At 52.0% G+C, this 14,878-nt stretch overlaps 2 protein-coding genes across 2 annotated transcripts; both read right to left on the bottom strand.

The window, feature by feature from the left end:
* Positions 1–1,845: 1,845 nt before the first annotated feature.
* On the bottom strand, positions 1,846–8,388 carry LOC100907131 (hepatocyte nuclear factor 4-alpha). Its single transcript, XM_029110911.1, has 6 exons — positions 7,722–8,388; positions 6,040–6,330; positions 3,792–3,913; positions 3,239–3,635; positions 2,842–3,126; positions 1,846–2,715 (listed from the first exon to the last, which is right to left on the bottom strand). The coding sequence occupies exons 2-6, from the start codon at positions 6,050–6,052 to the stop codon at positions 2,543–2,545; spliced, it is 990 nt and encodes a 329-aa protein (XP_028966744.1). The 5' UTR covers positions 6,053–6,330; positions 7,722–8,388; the 3' UTR covers positions 1,846–2,542.
* A 5,199-nt stretch (positions 8,389–13,587) lies between these two features.
* On the bottom strand, positions 13,588–14,850 carry LOC100904222 (exosome complex component RRP43). Its single transcript, XM_003741322.2, has 4 exons — positions 14,604–14,850; positions 14,288–14,467; positions 13,933–14,197; positions 13,588–13,833 (listed from the first exon to the last, which is right to left on the bottom strand). The coding sequence occupies exons 1-4, from the start codon at positions 14,693–14,695 to the stop codon at positions 13,594–13,596; spliced, it is 777 nt and encodes a 258-aa protein (XP_003741370.1). The 5' UTR covers positions 14,696–14,850; the 3' UTR covers positions 13,588–13,593.
* Positions 14,851–14,878: the final 28 nt, after the last annotated feature.

Here is a 14,878-nt window from a genome sequence, read left to right as displayed (position 1 = left end):
CCAATGTCGAACATTCTTCGAGAGACGCGGAGAAAACTCTCGGTCAGAGGATGCCCGGGAGCGAACATGAACGCGGAGTAAAGCGAAGGCATAACTGGAATGCTGCTGCGAAAGTCTGGAAAAGTCGCCCAGTACGACGTCGGCGCCAGCGTCAAGAGGAAAGCAAAACCGCTGCGATTGGCCACCAAAGTCACGCAGTCCTTGTCTGAATTCTTCATGATCATGTGCTTGGTGCCTCGTAGCCGAGCGAGCCGCCGCAGAATGTCGTTGTGAGAGTCGAGCTTAAGTTCTCGATACACGTAATCATGCCTGAACATACAGAAAGCCTGCAGAATTCCACTGTCGAGAGCGTGATCTATATCCTTCACGGTGTTTAGAGGCGGCAGGAAGGGCAAGCTCAATGATGAAATTAGTAAGTTCCGTATCAAAGAGGGAATGATGAGCGAGAACAGGAGGAGGTTAGTCAAGAGAAGCACGACCGAGCTCCGAAACGGACGGAATACGTCTTCTTTAATGGGTTGTGAGTTGAATAAAGCCCAGGCGTAGATCATGACCTCGGTTTTTCCAGTAATCACCCGGAGAAGGAGGGTCGTTACGGAAACGAACAACACACACAGCGCCCAAGTCAGGGGGTCGAGCAGCTTCAAAAAGCCGAAACCGGCAGTTCGTCGGATATTGCTCGACGACATCGTGAAGCGCGCATCATTGATCTCCACCGGATGAGAGTAAGTGATCCGGGAGAATCTCTCATAGTTTATCCCGAAGGACCACAAGGAGACATCGGCCCGACGCAATTTGAGATCTCGGATCGAGTCTTCAACTATATCGTCCACAGATCTGAACTCGAGACTCAGATTGAAGCGCTGCAGAATCATTTGCAGCTCGGGCTCGCCATCGTACTCCACGCATTTTCCACGGGAGCACTCGGAGGTAAGCGTTTTCACAGGAAATTTTTCCACGAGGCCCAAGCTCTCGATACTCAAGCACCTCCGCTGCGAACAATCGTGATATTCGCCCGGTGCGTCAATCCCGTTCCCGCACGAAAGGAAGCACAGGCACAAAAGCTCCGGCGAAACTCCGGGGAGCTCACCCAGCGTGGTATTCAGGAACAACCAACGAGTGAAGACTAAATCAGGCTTCCGGAGTTCCATCGCCTTGAAATCACTGCCTGTCAATCGAGAGTGCACCATGATGATGAAACGAGTGCGTAGTTTGAATTCCGAAGCACTTAGGTTGCTTATGAAGGTCACGTTCGATGAAGTTTGATGGGGAAGCGTACCCAAATATTGTGGGATACTGGTCTCGTCGGAAATGAAGTGTATCAGCGTGCTTCGAGGCAGCACCGAAATCAGTTTCATCACGAGCAGTGGAGACATGACCGCATGGTACTTCACGACCGTGCCATAATCAGAACTCAAGAGATGTGATGTGTTGAGCTCCCCGGAAACGACCACAATCGGTTCCCGCTAATACATATGATTGATATTCCACACGCAAAATAGACGTCTCTTCGATCGCTCTCAGAACGATCATCGTCGGGTCACTCGTCTCTTGGGTATTCTCAGTACACGTTCGTCGATGAAATTGCTGCAGCGTTTTGCAAGGAGCGTTCCGACATCCTTCAACCTTGCCGAGACGGCGGGCGGTCGGAGCTTCACGGGTCCTAACGGCATTCAAGTATCTCTGTAACGTTAAAAAAATTTGAGCCTGGTCGGGTCTCACAGCGGACGCTTGACCGCATTTCAAAGCCTACCTAAGCTCAGGACCGGCTGCCCACTCGGTGCCTTACGAAGATGGTCTCTCGAATATTCCCAGGAGGCCTCGCGGTTCCTCATTTTGAAAATGTGATTTATTCACTCTATACGGCATCCCGAATTACAAATGCACGAATAATCCGATGCTGCGAACACAACTTCCTGTAGAAGTTATCCGATAGCCAGCATTTCCACACCTCGAAGTATATTCCTTAGAAAAGCTGCTCTTCTTCAATTGTAAAATGTATATAAGTCATCTATTGATCATGAGCTAACTGCTCATTCCGGAATTCCGTTACTAAGGGGAGAGAATCGTGATGAACCACGTCGTACGAAGATCATGGAACTTCTTGTCTGGGAACTCATCGTTCGCAGTCGACCTCATCGCATGAGCTGGAATCATCCCATTCCAGGTCGAAATCATTGTTTCATTCAGAATCGATTTTTTCGTATATCGTCGTTCCCTCATAGTGATCGCCTAAATATTCATGATAGGATCACGGGGCTCCACCGTCGTCTGACTCGACCGGTAAATCATTCTTCCTTCATCACTCCCTTAGAAACCGAGGCTCTCCCTTGAATTTTCGGCTCTTCCAAGAGGGGGGGGGGTTTCGAGGAGCGGGTCGAACAGAACTGTCAGCTAACGAACTTGTGGAGACAGAGACGAATAAGTTTCGTAGAGTTGATGGCGCCAGTGAGATTTCTGACAGAACTCGGGTGGACCAAGATATCTTCCCTTATCTCGCGAGAATGCTTCGTCTGCAGTCTCTTCTGCCTTCGCCCGAGCATCATTCCATCGCGGGATCCTGACCTCTCTGTTGAGACTGGGATGCCGAATTCGGTACTGTGCTCGAGGTTTCCATGGGCATTCCTTGTTGCTGTTGTTGTTGTTGCGGCGGAATATGATTACTCATCGTCTGTGCGATATGCGGTGATGTGAGACACGGCTCCATGTTAGATCCTGAATGATGTTGTCCGCATTATTTGATTAGTGGCAGAAAAGGGACGGAGAAATAATGCTTTCGGCCATTCATCGTTGAAAATTACTTTTTCATGTATACAATCTCGAAAGTCTATCCAAACACACCGTAGGCCGAGTTCGATTGATAATGATAGGCGTTGGGACCAACGAATCCCCCCAAAAGCATTTCCTGCAGAAGCGAGTCGACGCGAGCGTTGTTTAATGTCTTGGCCATTTGAATCATCTCAATCATCTGCCGCGTGATCGATAGGAGAGTCGGTAGCAGGAGCAGGATCTCCCCGAATCGGCCTCGAGAGTCGTACTGTCTATCGTTTATGTAGTCCTCGAGACAAGTTTGAACTTGATGTCGCAGAGCCTTGATTTTGTTCGGCTCGCTGAGACCGCGAGCATCTGGAGAATCGAAGCAAGGACGTCTGAGATCTGGTTAACCGAATCGTAGGACGAAATGGTCAAGCAACGAAGTACGAATATTTGACTTCTAGCGAGTCCCGCGGGTACTCACTCGGATCGAAGAATACGATGGCTTTCAGGCAAGCGAATTCGGTGTCGTCCACGTGGACTTCCCTCAGAGGAATAATCAGCTCATCCATTACGCGGGCTCCGATGCAGGACAGGTCGGCTTCTTGCGGAGTATTCCTCGGCATGAGAAAATCGTTACCCAACAGTAGGACGTCCTTGACAGCCATTGAACGTCGCGCTACGCCCAGGAGGAGGTGCTCGCCTGCGTGCGCTCTGAGCAGTGCGACCTGATCGTCTAGATGCAGCTCCGAAAAACACGGCAGACTTTTCGCCCACTCGACCAGAACGAGGAGCTGTTGCTTCATGGAGTCGCAAACATCGCCTAGCTTCGCGATTTTTTTCGTTTGGATATCTTGGTCGTGTTCGTAGCCCGCGCTGTTCTGTAAAGCATCGGTAGATTTGACGGCATTAGTATCCTCCCGTTCTCTTCGAGTACTCCAGTAAGTGAACTCTGAGCAGAGGACCATTTTTTGAGAACTCTTTTTTCCGTCAAATCGCCCGGACGTATCCGAACTCGCTCAGGGGGTATTACTCACGTTCCTAGAGTGGATGTCGGCGGTGACCAGGCATTGGAGACTTAAACCTTGAGCAGCTAAAGCACCGGTGTCCTCGTAACTCGGACGGCGGCAACTGATTCGATCACGCTCATTTTGTACAGCTGTGGAGAAATTATTTCCATTTTATCATCCACTCCGAATCCCAGAATGTCCAGAAACATCTGCGCAGCTACTCGTTTCGGATTCGTCTCGTCAATGCACCAGGACACCTTCCCTAATTTATTTACGTGCTGAAAAAATCTATTCGATCATCATAATCGTTTCCAGCGAGCGACCCGCTCCGAGTCTAGACGTCGAAATTCTGTTCATCCCCGTGATCTCGCGCGATGAGCCCTCTCGGACCGCCACCATCCATAGGCAGTAGGCAGACAGATAAACGGACACTTGAGCGTGATGATGATGATCCGGACTACGCCTCACGGGCCGGTGCGATATCAAAAGGTTTTCGGCATGAGACACGTGATTTCAGCTCGTTGTCGTCATAGCGTATTTCTGCTGCTCTTTTTTCCTCCCAATCTCTTCTGGTTCGCATCCTTCCGCAAAGTAAACAGCCGCACCCGTGTTTGCTGATTGCTGCTCTATAAGACAGGACCGCTCGGGCAGAAAACTTTCACAGCGCGCGCTCAGAACAGAACTCGGCCACAGAAGGAAATAAGGCGAGCGAAAAATATTGAGATGACGACGGCGGAGGAGCGAAGAGGATATCTCTTTTGGGCAACTTAGCACCGGCACATCGAGAGCAGAACTAGATTTATGTCGTGCTGTTGAGGCACAACGCATGGAGGAAAGGAGCGACATGTCGCGAAGGCGGTCGGCTCGCGCAGCGAGAGAACGTTCCAGCGACTAATCGCGAATTATGAGATCGCGTCAAAGCGTGTATGAATGTTGTTCTATACCGTACGTGCACACGAGCTTGTTGAATTTGTGATCGCGGTGAGCTTGAGTGCGTGCTTTCGCGACTGTCACTCTCGTCTCGGGTAGGCATTCGACGACAACGTCGCCGCGAGCTGTTCGTTTCGATTGGAAGAATCCGAGAAGTGCTCGTGGCCAAACACACAATGCTCCATAAAGAAGAAGCGACATTCACAGCGCGTCGGCTAGTTGCGGCGGGCGGTATCATCATCGACTTGTCGAACACGAGCGAGTGAGCAAATCTTCATAAATAGTCTGGAGGCCAGCGCTTTCCTTTTTTTCCGGTTTCAAGTGGGGAATGGTTTCGTTAAGTGTCTTTCGGTCGGTTCCAATCCCTGTGAGCTCGACGCGAACCAGAATCTAAGGTTTCGGCAGTCGATGTTTTCCTTTTTTTCGTTCCCTGCACGCCCCCCCCTCCCGCCACCCCCTCGTCCCATTCGATCCCAGTGTTCCCGTTCATTGCTGGAGCCGTATAATAATCGGCCGCGATCGTCATTCTTCCGGGACTAACCTCCGTTGAGCCTCGGGCGGGACAGAGATATGATACGGTGGAAGAATCAAAGCATTCTACCTCCCCGCGCTGGCACCACCAGTGCCGCCGACACCACCGCCAGCCAAGCACCGAGATAGGTAGCTCGGTCATCATCAGATGGACCGACGCACGGACAGATTTACTTTTAAATAAGCAACCGGAGCGTTCGGCGTCCGTACGAGCACGTCCGCCGTAAGTCACCCCGTGGAGCGCGCGCTCACCTTCGCGCTGAACACAACGAAATAACAGAAAAAAACAGCGCCCACATAAACATCAGGTGGAACGTCTCCTTCGTTTGGGAAACAGGCTCGCGGCTAAGTCAGTTGGTTTACGAGAACTAGTTTGCTCTGGACTAACTTTCAATTCGTCCAGAATCCCGATTTCGGGCGGAAGCCGAGCCCGTCGCTCAGTGCTCGGCCCGGATTCTCCACGAGCCAAACGTGGAACAGATTCACTCGAATAAGCCTCGAATCAAGCGGCAAGCAAGTCGCCCGGCATATCGTATTTCAGATTCTAGTCGGAGCCGGTTTGCCGCTGCCGCCAGTTTCCATGTCGAAAGACTCGACGCTTGACCACAGACTGCAGAGGAGCTCTGTATCGTGCGACTTTGTTCTCTTCCACAACCCTATTCCAGTACGCTCTCGGAGTTTCGGACGTTCGTCTTGGACGAGATCCCACAACGGCAAACCACGATGACCGGCGACCATATGCATGTGGACCGGGTTGCGGCACGCCGTCTTAGTTGGCCCACTTAATCTCGATAGGTTCCGCGAGGTTGTTCACCTTCTTTGCGCATTCCGGCGCGGAAGCATTTCCTCAGTCTGCAGTAGCGACATTGGTTGCGTTTATCTTTGTCGATGACACAGTTCCGATGGAAGCGGCAGGTGTACTGGTGATTTTTTCGGACCGATCTTCGGAAGAATCCTTTGCATCCGTCGCAGCTCGAAGCACCGTAGTGTTTCCCCGTGGCACGGTCTCCGCAAATGGCACAAAAGTGGGATCCTCCGGGACCACTGGTAACGGTGGCCACTGGAGCGCATGATGTGACGTACGACGGCGCCGGACCTTCAGCTTCTGCGAAGAGAGAATATATAAGCATCGAATGAGGATCAAATTCAACAACGGTACCAATGAATGAGGATCTTCCGCTTCAACCACGAAGGATCCTGAGCTCCTGAGCGGAAGTCGTAAAGAATTCTAGGGTTTCCCTCAATCGTACCCGAGACCGCTTTCTAGGCTGAATTCGCTGTGTTACAGGAGCTCATGAGAAACAATCTCGCAGAGTATTTTTGAAAGGCCCCGCGTCTGGTCTCTCTATCTACTTTATCTGTTTGTCGCTATCTCGAGATTAGCCGACGCTCTATCTCTCCCGGTATAGTCAGCCAGTCAGCAGCAAACAATCGAACAAGAGCCTACAGGAGCCTTGATGGTTTCTCACGAGTCAGTCAGAAGGCGCGGACAGCCATATTCTCATGTCTGTATGCGACGCATCGCTCGAATCTGGAGCGACTTCCCCCCGAGAGGTATCCGGCATTTCCTAGCAGGAAGAAAAACTCCCAAATAATCCCATCCGATTCCCCTCGATGTGATCACTATGGAGGAGCTCAAAACAGAGAAATATAATGGTGCAATACTAATCGTCTTTTTAGCGAGTCAGATGGAGATCAGCGTTCGGGACCGCTCCACTCGGGCAGTCAGCGTGGGTGATTTTTTCGACGGGGAGAAGCCTCAAGACTGGAGCGATTGACTGATGTGCGATGTCGATGTGACGATACCGCAAAAGACTCGATAGATTCACTTGACTCCCGCGATATGACTTCACTCCTGCTCGGAAATGTGATTGGATGCAGCGATCAGCCGCAAGTTTTCGGTCTACCGTCGATCGAACTCACGACTCGAAGAGATTTGATAAGTGAGAAGCATCGACGCGTATCATCCATAGATTGGGTTCGAAGGCTTTTGCAATCTATTTTCGTTCGAAATGAGCTTTGTCTCGCAGACTTGAATTCACGCGGTGAGCTTTGAGTTTCAAACTCGGTCGCAGCGTCGAATCGGTCCAAAGGAAAATAAGCTGTACAGGGAGCACGGACAAATGGGACTATTCATACGATGCCGACGTTCTCCTCGCGTACTACTGTTCGAGCTCGGAAGGAGTATTATCAGCCTGAATATCGAATGTGGGAATCGAGCACCAGTTCTGAGAACGCAGGCTCCTTCGACGGATTTTACGCGGTAGATCGAGCTCTTCGGCGATTCCTCGTCCAAGAACCGCATCTCTCGCCGCAAGGTTCTCGGTTCCCGCAGGGCATCGGATGCGACATGCCGAGACTTCAGAAGAAATAGTTTTCGGTCCCTGGTTCCATGGACCTCCCAAAGTTCGCCTGCACCAGTCGCTCCAGAGACCTCACATCTACAACGGCCTTTCATCGACCTCCCGTCGACGAACTTCTCGGGACGGAACTCACCATCTTTGATGTTGGAGCGTCTTTGCTCCCAGCGTTCTGGGCTGCTGCCTCCTTCGGAACTTGTATGCCCGCTGGCATCGTCCAGTCCATGTTGATGTTGGGGTCCCCTTATCGGAGACCTTTCACTGTCCTCATCCCGAAAACCTCTCAGTGGCGGTCGCGTCAACTTCGGATAGTCCAGCTCCCTGCCGTTGCCGTTCTCCTGCACAGGAACGAATTGTCTCGGCACCTGATATCCTGAGCATACTTGATCGTAGCAGAAACCCTCAGCGGGATTGAATCTCGGGTCGCGCGTATTCTCCAGCGCAACATTCACCAGCGAGCCTCCGCCGGGTCCATTCCCGCTGCTCGTCGGCAGACGATTGAGTTCCCAACGAGGATCTTTGATGTCACTGAGGCACCATTTCTGGCCATTCTTCACAGTGGGCAAAAGCGGTTGCAGATGGCACACGGTCCCCGTCGTGGTGGTGGTTGGGACGGACACGAGGTTATTGCGAAACTCCGTCGTGTTGCCGAATTGGAACACCGTCTCTCGATAATTTGTCGCCGTAAGCTCGGGAAGCGAAAACGTATTTGCGCCTAGTGTCGTCAGTCGAGCTTTGGATATGCGCTCAATCGCGGCTAGTGACACTTCACGATGGTCTGGAGCAAAGAGGATCAGAGATCGGGGTTCGAGCCGACTTGGGAGTGGCTTTCCGCGAGCTCAAACCGTTCGGGGTTCTGGTTCTACTTTTCGGGTAGTGGGCCGATTCGTAGGACCTCGACTTAACTGTACGGTCTGCAGGGAGCGGGGAGCGACAGCCACTTGTGTCGGAGGTCGGGATGGAGTTGCGTATTTCGTTTTGTTACTCTTAGCATTCAATGGCTAGTCCGATTGACAAACCGCTGGTACACTTCACGTCGTTCGATCGTGTCGTTTTCAGAAACTTTGTCCGAACTTCAATCGTCCCGGATCACGGTCAGAAAGTCGGCCGAGTGCGGGATGTTCGGATACCGAAAATTCAGCAACAAGTGGCTCCCTCCAACGCGGCGACGGGCTGTAGATCCACGGAGCGCTCTCTAGATTTCCGAAGACGGATGTGAATCGGAATCAGACACTTCTTCGGTAGCCATCGTCGTCCGGTCAGTCAGTCAGACGCCGCTCCTTCGATCGAACCGTATTGGGAATAATTCCGATCGGGACACGAAGCACGACCCGGTCGTGCAGAGGCTGAGTCACAATTGCCGACACACGCACTCACGGAAGAGCTTCTCCCAATGGTGTTCGCCCCGACCGCTCAACGGTGATGATGCACGGATTCGGCACTGGGCTGGAGCGCGGTGAGCTCTCGAACGGTCAATCAGATTCTCCGTCGAACGGTAGTTGGCACCGAAATAACTGCACAGTGAAGACAAGTCTCACAAAAGAAAGATTCCACAGAACAGTGAAAAGGAGAACCGTAACGACCACCGAGCGACTACTCGGCACTGCGGGCGAGGGTGAACTTATCACGTTGAGGCGGAGACATAGGAGGAGCCTTACGCCGTCATTCACGCTCATTGCGTCGCTGCCGTCGCTGACAACGCCGCCGCGACACGCATGTGGTACTGTCAAGCACGTCGAGCTCCTCCATGGATCCAGGGCATGAAAGTTCGCTCAGACCAAATCACGATTCCACCTACATTACATCATTATTTCGGAACGCCAATCCCCACATCTTCTTAGGAGGGAGATCGGGCCCGTCCGAAAAGTCTATCGCCTTACGCTCTCCTCAAATCTGTCACGGTTGGCACGCTGTGCATAAGCAGTGCTCGGAAGCCATTACGTAACGCGCTCAAGACGAAAGAGGTGGAAAGCTTGCAGACGACGGAGCGCCGAGCCAAACTATCTAGGAAACTCACTCCAAACTGCTATCCAGCCCCAGACTCGATCTACCGACTCGGTGCAGCTAAAAATGACTGTCATCGCCTTATCTCTAGATCTTCGTACCTACCTGTGCAATTATCTATGTATACAGGGGGGGCAGTATAAATTCCCCATTTTGAATGATCCCCATGAAATCCGAACCGAGGCGGCTAGCGGAATCCTGCTTGCAGTAGAATGACCACGAGGACTTGCAGTTTTGCAGGTGGACGATCAAACTTGACGTTTGGAAAATCAGCTAACGGCATTCTTATAAAGCTCGGTATTGATTTCTGTGGGAAAACCCATTTTCCTCGCTTTCCTGCTGATTCCTGATCTCCAGCTTGGAGATATCGGACCAAAGGATTTTTTTTCTGAGAGGGCGACTCCTCCCGAACATTTTGCCGCAAACAGAACTTCGCTAGCCCTCATGGTTCGGATTCCATGAGCAAAACGAACTGGGGAGAATATAGTGCCCCACCTTGTATATGACATACAACGAGCCCCAACTAGAATCGAGCTCCGCGCTCCGATCGACCTGCAGACGCCGGTGTACTCACTGAAGAGAGGACGAGCTTCCGTCAGATGGACGGTCATTCTGAAATGCCAAGTCGGGGAAGCGGAAGTTCACTGGAGTTCCGGTCACGTGTCTTCGGAGTCAACACAGTCTTCTGTCAGCCGATGACCGGCAGCCGCAGCAGCAGTATTCGCAAGGCTAGGTGTATGTGAATGGAAGACCTTTAAGGCAAGTAACAAAGTCCGCCCATCAGAAGGGCAAAGGACAAAGGTCACCTTAACCTCTATAATCGCTCATCGTATTGGTCCTAAGCAGCCGCCGCTCGCTGGCCCGTTTGTCTGGTTGGTTGATCGCTTGACCAAGGCTTCGATCCACATCTAATCGCAGGGCGTCAGTCAGGCTCTGCACCGGGATTCCATTGCCAGCCTGTTTGCTCCTCCATCCGCTCGACAGAGCGAATCGAGCGGACTGGGTACCGCAACCGGTATGCATCTTGAACCTCCCCGGAGAATCGAACTTCAGGGTTCCGTTCTCCGCCGGTGACCTCGCTCGGCCAAACGACGCTCCGGGGAAGCTTCGGCCCGGAGTTGGGAAATCGTGACCACGGGAAGAAATTCGGCGAACTCCTTCACGCTGTCGGTAGAAGTCGCGCTAGGGCGACAAAGTTGATCCGCGAGCTCTCGCGTCGAAACTTTTTTTTTCCTGAAAGAGCCTCGCGAAAGAGCTCCCTCGAGTTCTCGTAGTTGCGTTCGCTTCCAGCCGAAGACGGAGAATAGAAAACTTGTCCAGAGCGGGAGCGATAATGCTCCTCCAGGGCTGCGGCCATTCCAGCATTTTATGAGATACCTATTTGCAGTGCAATCGATATGCAAGGTTTTTCTTGATCCTAATTCGGATAAGGCTGCTCTTCTTATATTATGATCGGCGCCAACCCGTCCCGTTCAGAATCTCAGCTGATAATCTTCCTCGACGAACGGCTTGTGGGCTCGCCGTACGTCCAGGCAATGCAGTCTGCCTCGAGTGAGCGTTCCATCGGAACATTCCACCATTCGCTGACGTCCAGAGCACATCTTCCTCTCATCGACGACTTGAGGGAAGGACGCACGACAAGTTGCGGTCTGCTCAGGAGGGAATGGACATTAAGCTCCCCGCCTCGATCGATCGATGGCACGGCCCACCGACGGAAGAATAGATTGAGAATGGCGGTGAGCCCCGAGTCGCCCTCCGTCAATTCTAGTTTCGCAGCCAAAGACATAGCAGTAAAATTTATGACATTCATCGCTGCTTATCAGCTGCTGCCGCCGCCTCAGCCGCCGCTGCTTAGGAAGAGAGACACTTGTACAAAGCTGGCTTAGCTTTCGCCGATAGTATTGGGAGGCCGCCGCCGCCGCCGCCGTGTTGAGCAACGACCGCGACACGAACGGTGCCGATGACAACGGCGATCGCGAGGAGAACGCCGTTCATCAGCATACCGAGGCAGCAATCTCTTGTCGTCGTTTCGTCGTCTCTCTCTCTCGTGCATGGAGAAGAACGACGACGACGACGACGACAGCGAAGAGATGTAAACGAGGAAAAAGCGTGAGCGAAGCTCCCTTGTCTGGCTGAAATCTGCTGCTCCATCCAGGCTACGACGACGGATAGCAGCCGTCGTCGTTACCGCCGTGGCCGTCGCCGCTCTAGAAACACAATCAGCTCAGCAAACGGCAGTTCAAGCTGGAACGCCAGCCGCAGCGGCATTCGAGATGAGTGGCCGTCCGTTCAGTCGTTCGCTCGTCCGTCCGGTCCGCCTGGTGGTCGGTGACTCGAGCGGCGGCCACCCGCCCGCTTACCCGCTCGCCTCTTGTCCGTGGGGGAACTCTAGTAGGATCGATGGAATGAACCGGAAAATCGGTGGACCTGCACATGAATTCACTCGGAGACCGAGAGCGCTCCGAGCTGCACGGATCCTGGGAAAAATCGGAAAATCATCCCCAAGAACTGATTACAGCCACTTCCGCGGAATTGTCTATTCGCTGCCGCCGACGATAATGCCAGCTCGCGCAGTGCTGGGCTCCGCTGCGATGTGTGGTTCTCCACGAATAGAAACGTCTCCACGAAGTCATATCGACGATACTCGATCGTCCCGAGATGATCGAATCCATCGAGTAAATAAAAATATTTTCCCTCGATCGTTCGGCTATCGGCCAGATAATGTATCGAACGACCGGCGATTCGGATCGAGAGCTGTGCTCTGGTTGTAGAATTCGGTTCCTCGAGGAATCGCGGCCGCGTCCATCGTCGTTTCACCACTATCGCTGCGACGAGCGTCCGTTTCGATTGTGGCTATTTAGGGATACGGAGTGGCTCGAGCGTGAAGCCGTGAAACCAAATGGTAACGATTAGAGTATTCTACCGCATTCTCACTCTTATTCCTCACACAATCTCTCCGAGTTCTCTCACATTTCCTTTGTGGTTGCCATTGCTGATGGCCGACCCTCTTCCATTGATTACGACACGGCGCATGCGCTCTCAACAGGTAGATGATCATGATCAGTGAAGAATGGGGGAACGGAAGGAAAATGGAAGAACAACAGGAATGAGCCGATCTCCTCCGGTACATATCGATGTATGATATGATCATCATCAGTTATGACATGACTCGCGAACTCATGACCAACACAATCGATGTCTTGGAATGAAGTTAGTTCAGACACTATGATTTTCCGCCCGGGAAGCCCGTGGCGAAAAATGCGTTGCGAACGAAAGATCCGCCTTGAAAGCAAAGATTGCCTTTCTACTTGATTCGTGGTCGATTGACTTCTTTCGAGAGATATTCAATATCCGGAGGATCACCCGGATCACCGGATAGCCAACCGGACGCGGATTCCACGCTTCTTATATTCCTCAATCTTAGCGAGAACTCCCCGTGACATGTGAAGAAATCAGACCTACGAAGCATTATACCGAAGACTGTGAATTTTCCTCTGTTGCTCGGAGACTTCCTCCATTGAGGATTTATCCTATGTTTTCAAATCTGGTGCATGGGCACGTGCGGAGCGGACATGGACGCCAAGGAGCCCCCTCCGCGATGATAGCGTCGGTGTCGCGCGAAATCCCAAGCGGCACGAGCGTCACTTTGTGCGAAAGGAGAGAATCCGGTTAGAGACGAGAATCGTCTCCCTCTATCTGCACTCAATGACTCCACGAGCAGCGTTTTATCAAATCCTAGGCGCTGATATCGCGGAAGCTCTTCTATGGAAATCAGGAACGAGCTACTACTTTCGAAATCGGCGAAACATACCGCTGCGATTTTTGTCTAGGCCACAACGGCTCGGACTTCTTACGTCGGCATCCATACGAGGATAACCCGCTCGGGACGGTCCCAACCTGGTGCTCTCTGGCGCCTTCTTACGCTAGTCCCTGCATAAGTCTTGAGTATTTCGCAATCCTCTATCCTGCCTCGAATCGAATGCAAGAAGGTCCCATCGCCCATTTTATTTTAAGTACTTCCGAAGTTCTTGAGAGTGCTTCTTCGCGTCTTGGATCATTGATTGAAGCTGTTTGGGGTCGACAGAAGTTCCTCCTCCCTTGTGTAGATGTACGACAGAGTCGTCTTCGTCTATGACAACCATCGACTCGCCATTGGACAACAAGGTCTCTTCGTTGCTCATGTCCACTACGAGCTCATCGTTGATAATGCCGAAGCCGACTCCGATGGGCTGCGTGCACTTCACCTGGGGAGACCACAAACATTGTTTCAGTGCTCGATCGATCTATCGGAAGTCATCGGAGATGGAATTGAACTGTCGTAGAGTCTCAACCCTCTGCCTTACATTTTGATAATTATCATCCACTTGTAGAATATCCAATTCTAAATCGTGATGTGCTCCCGGCAGTTTCAAGGAAGACAGCGCTCCCGAGATCGCAGCCAGCGATGCTCCTGTGAGATTCCCGTCGTAAGCGAGACACGTGATCGTGACATGGAGAACCCAGAAGAAGCGGTCGGAGATGGGACTCGGCTGGAATGCTTCCGCCGACATCAGAATATTCTGTAGTGTCTGGGAAAGGGCCTGCTCCTCTTCTGATGGATTCGAGTACCTTGGGAGGGATTTCGATCGTCAGACTAAAGGACATTGCTTTGAGAGACTCCCCAGACAAGGGGCCTTTCCTTGGGGCTAATTCACCAACCCTATATTTTTGAAGGGCAACTTGACTTCTACGCCGATGTTTGCGCTCGGCACACCCGATTCGCCGAGTTGGATTTCCGCGATTTCACCTCTCAAGCCGCACACGACGCAGGTGTCACCGAGCCTCACCAGGGATGATCCGTCGGCCGTCCCTATAGAACCTTTCGAAATTTCTATAGCTCTAGAAGGATTAAATTCACGTGATGAAAAGCTCTTGGTACAGCAGTCCCCGGCCGGCGGATTCAAAATTCGGTACGGGCTAAATATATCCATCGGAATCAGGCCTGATATAGCGAGGGGAATCGAGAATCGCTCACCGATGAGAGTCAAAAGCTCTGCCATCCTTTCTTTGAAATCTCCCTTCTGCGAGCTCTGCTTGGCTTTGCAGAATGCGGAGTTCTTCTGCCATTCTTTTTCGTGTATGGCGAGGAGGCCGGGGAATTCGGGCTTCTCTTAAGCTGGCGAACAAAGAGATTTCTCAACAACGAAATCTTCAGGTTGTTGAGTGTGGTTCCGGGATTTCGATCAATTAGAGAATCTCCAGAGGGCTCCTATGGCATAGTCTCGTATAAACCTGTTCTCAAAGCGCCAT

The sequence above is a fragment of the Galendromus occidentalis genome, unplaced genomic scaffold (genome assembly GCF_000255335.2).
Source record: "Galendromus occidentalis unplaced genomic scaffold, Mocc_1.1 scf7180000077157, whole genome shotgun sequence".
Classification (NCBI taxonomy): domain Eukaryota; kingdom Metazoa; phylum Arthropoda; class Arachnida; order Mesostigmata; family Phytoseiidae; genus Galendromus; species Galendromus occidentalis.
The sequence above is the reverse complement of the archived record's forward strand: the minus strand, read 5'-3'. Positions and strand labels throughout refer to the sequence as shown.

What these genes read in the sequence shown, in the direction of transcription:
- LOC100907131 (XM_029110911.1), bottom strand. An exon ending in CATCGTATTCTTCGATCCGA is followed by an intron (nt 3,127 to 3,238) that starts GTGAGTACCCGC and finishes TCGATTCTCCAG; the next exon opens with ATGCTCGCGGTCTCAGCGAG. An exon ending in TCAATCGAACTCGGCCTACG is followed by an intron (nt 2,716 to 2,841) that starts GTGTGTTTGGAT and finishes AACATCATTCAG; the next exon opens with GATCTAACATGGAGCCGTGT.
- LOC100904222 (XM_003741322.2), bottom strand. Translation starts at nt 14,695, where the DNA reads ATGGCAGAAGAACTCCGCATTCTGCAAAGCCAAGCAGAGCTCGCAGAA. An exon ending in AGAGCTTTTGACTCTCATCG is followed by an intron (nt 14,468 to 14,603) that starts GTGAGCGATTCT and finishes TAATCCTTCTAG; the next exon opens with AGCTATAGAAATTTCGAAAG. An exon ending in TGGATGATAATTATCAAAAT is followed by an intron (nt 13,834 to 13,932) that starts GTAAGGCAGAGG and finishes TGGTCTCCCCAG; the next exon opens with GTGAAGTGCACGCAGCCCAT.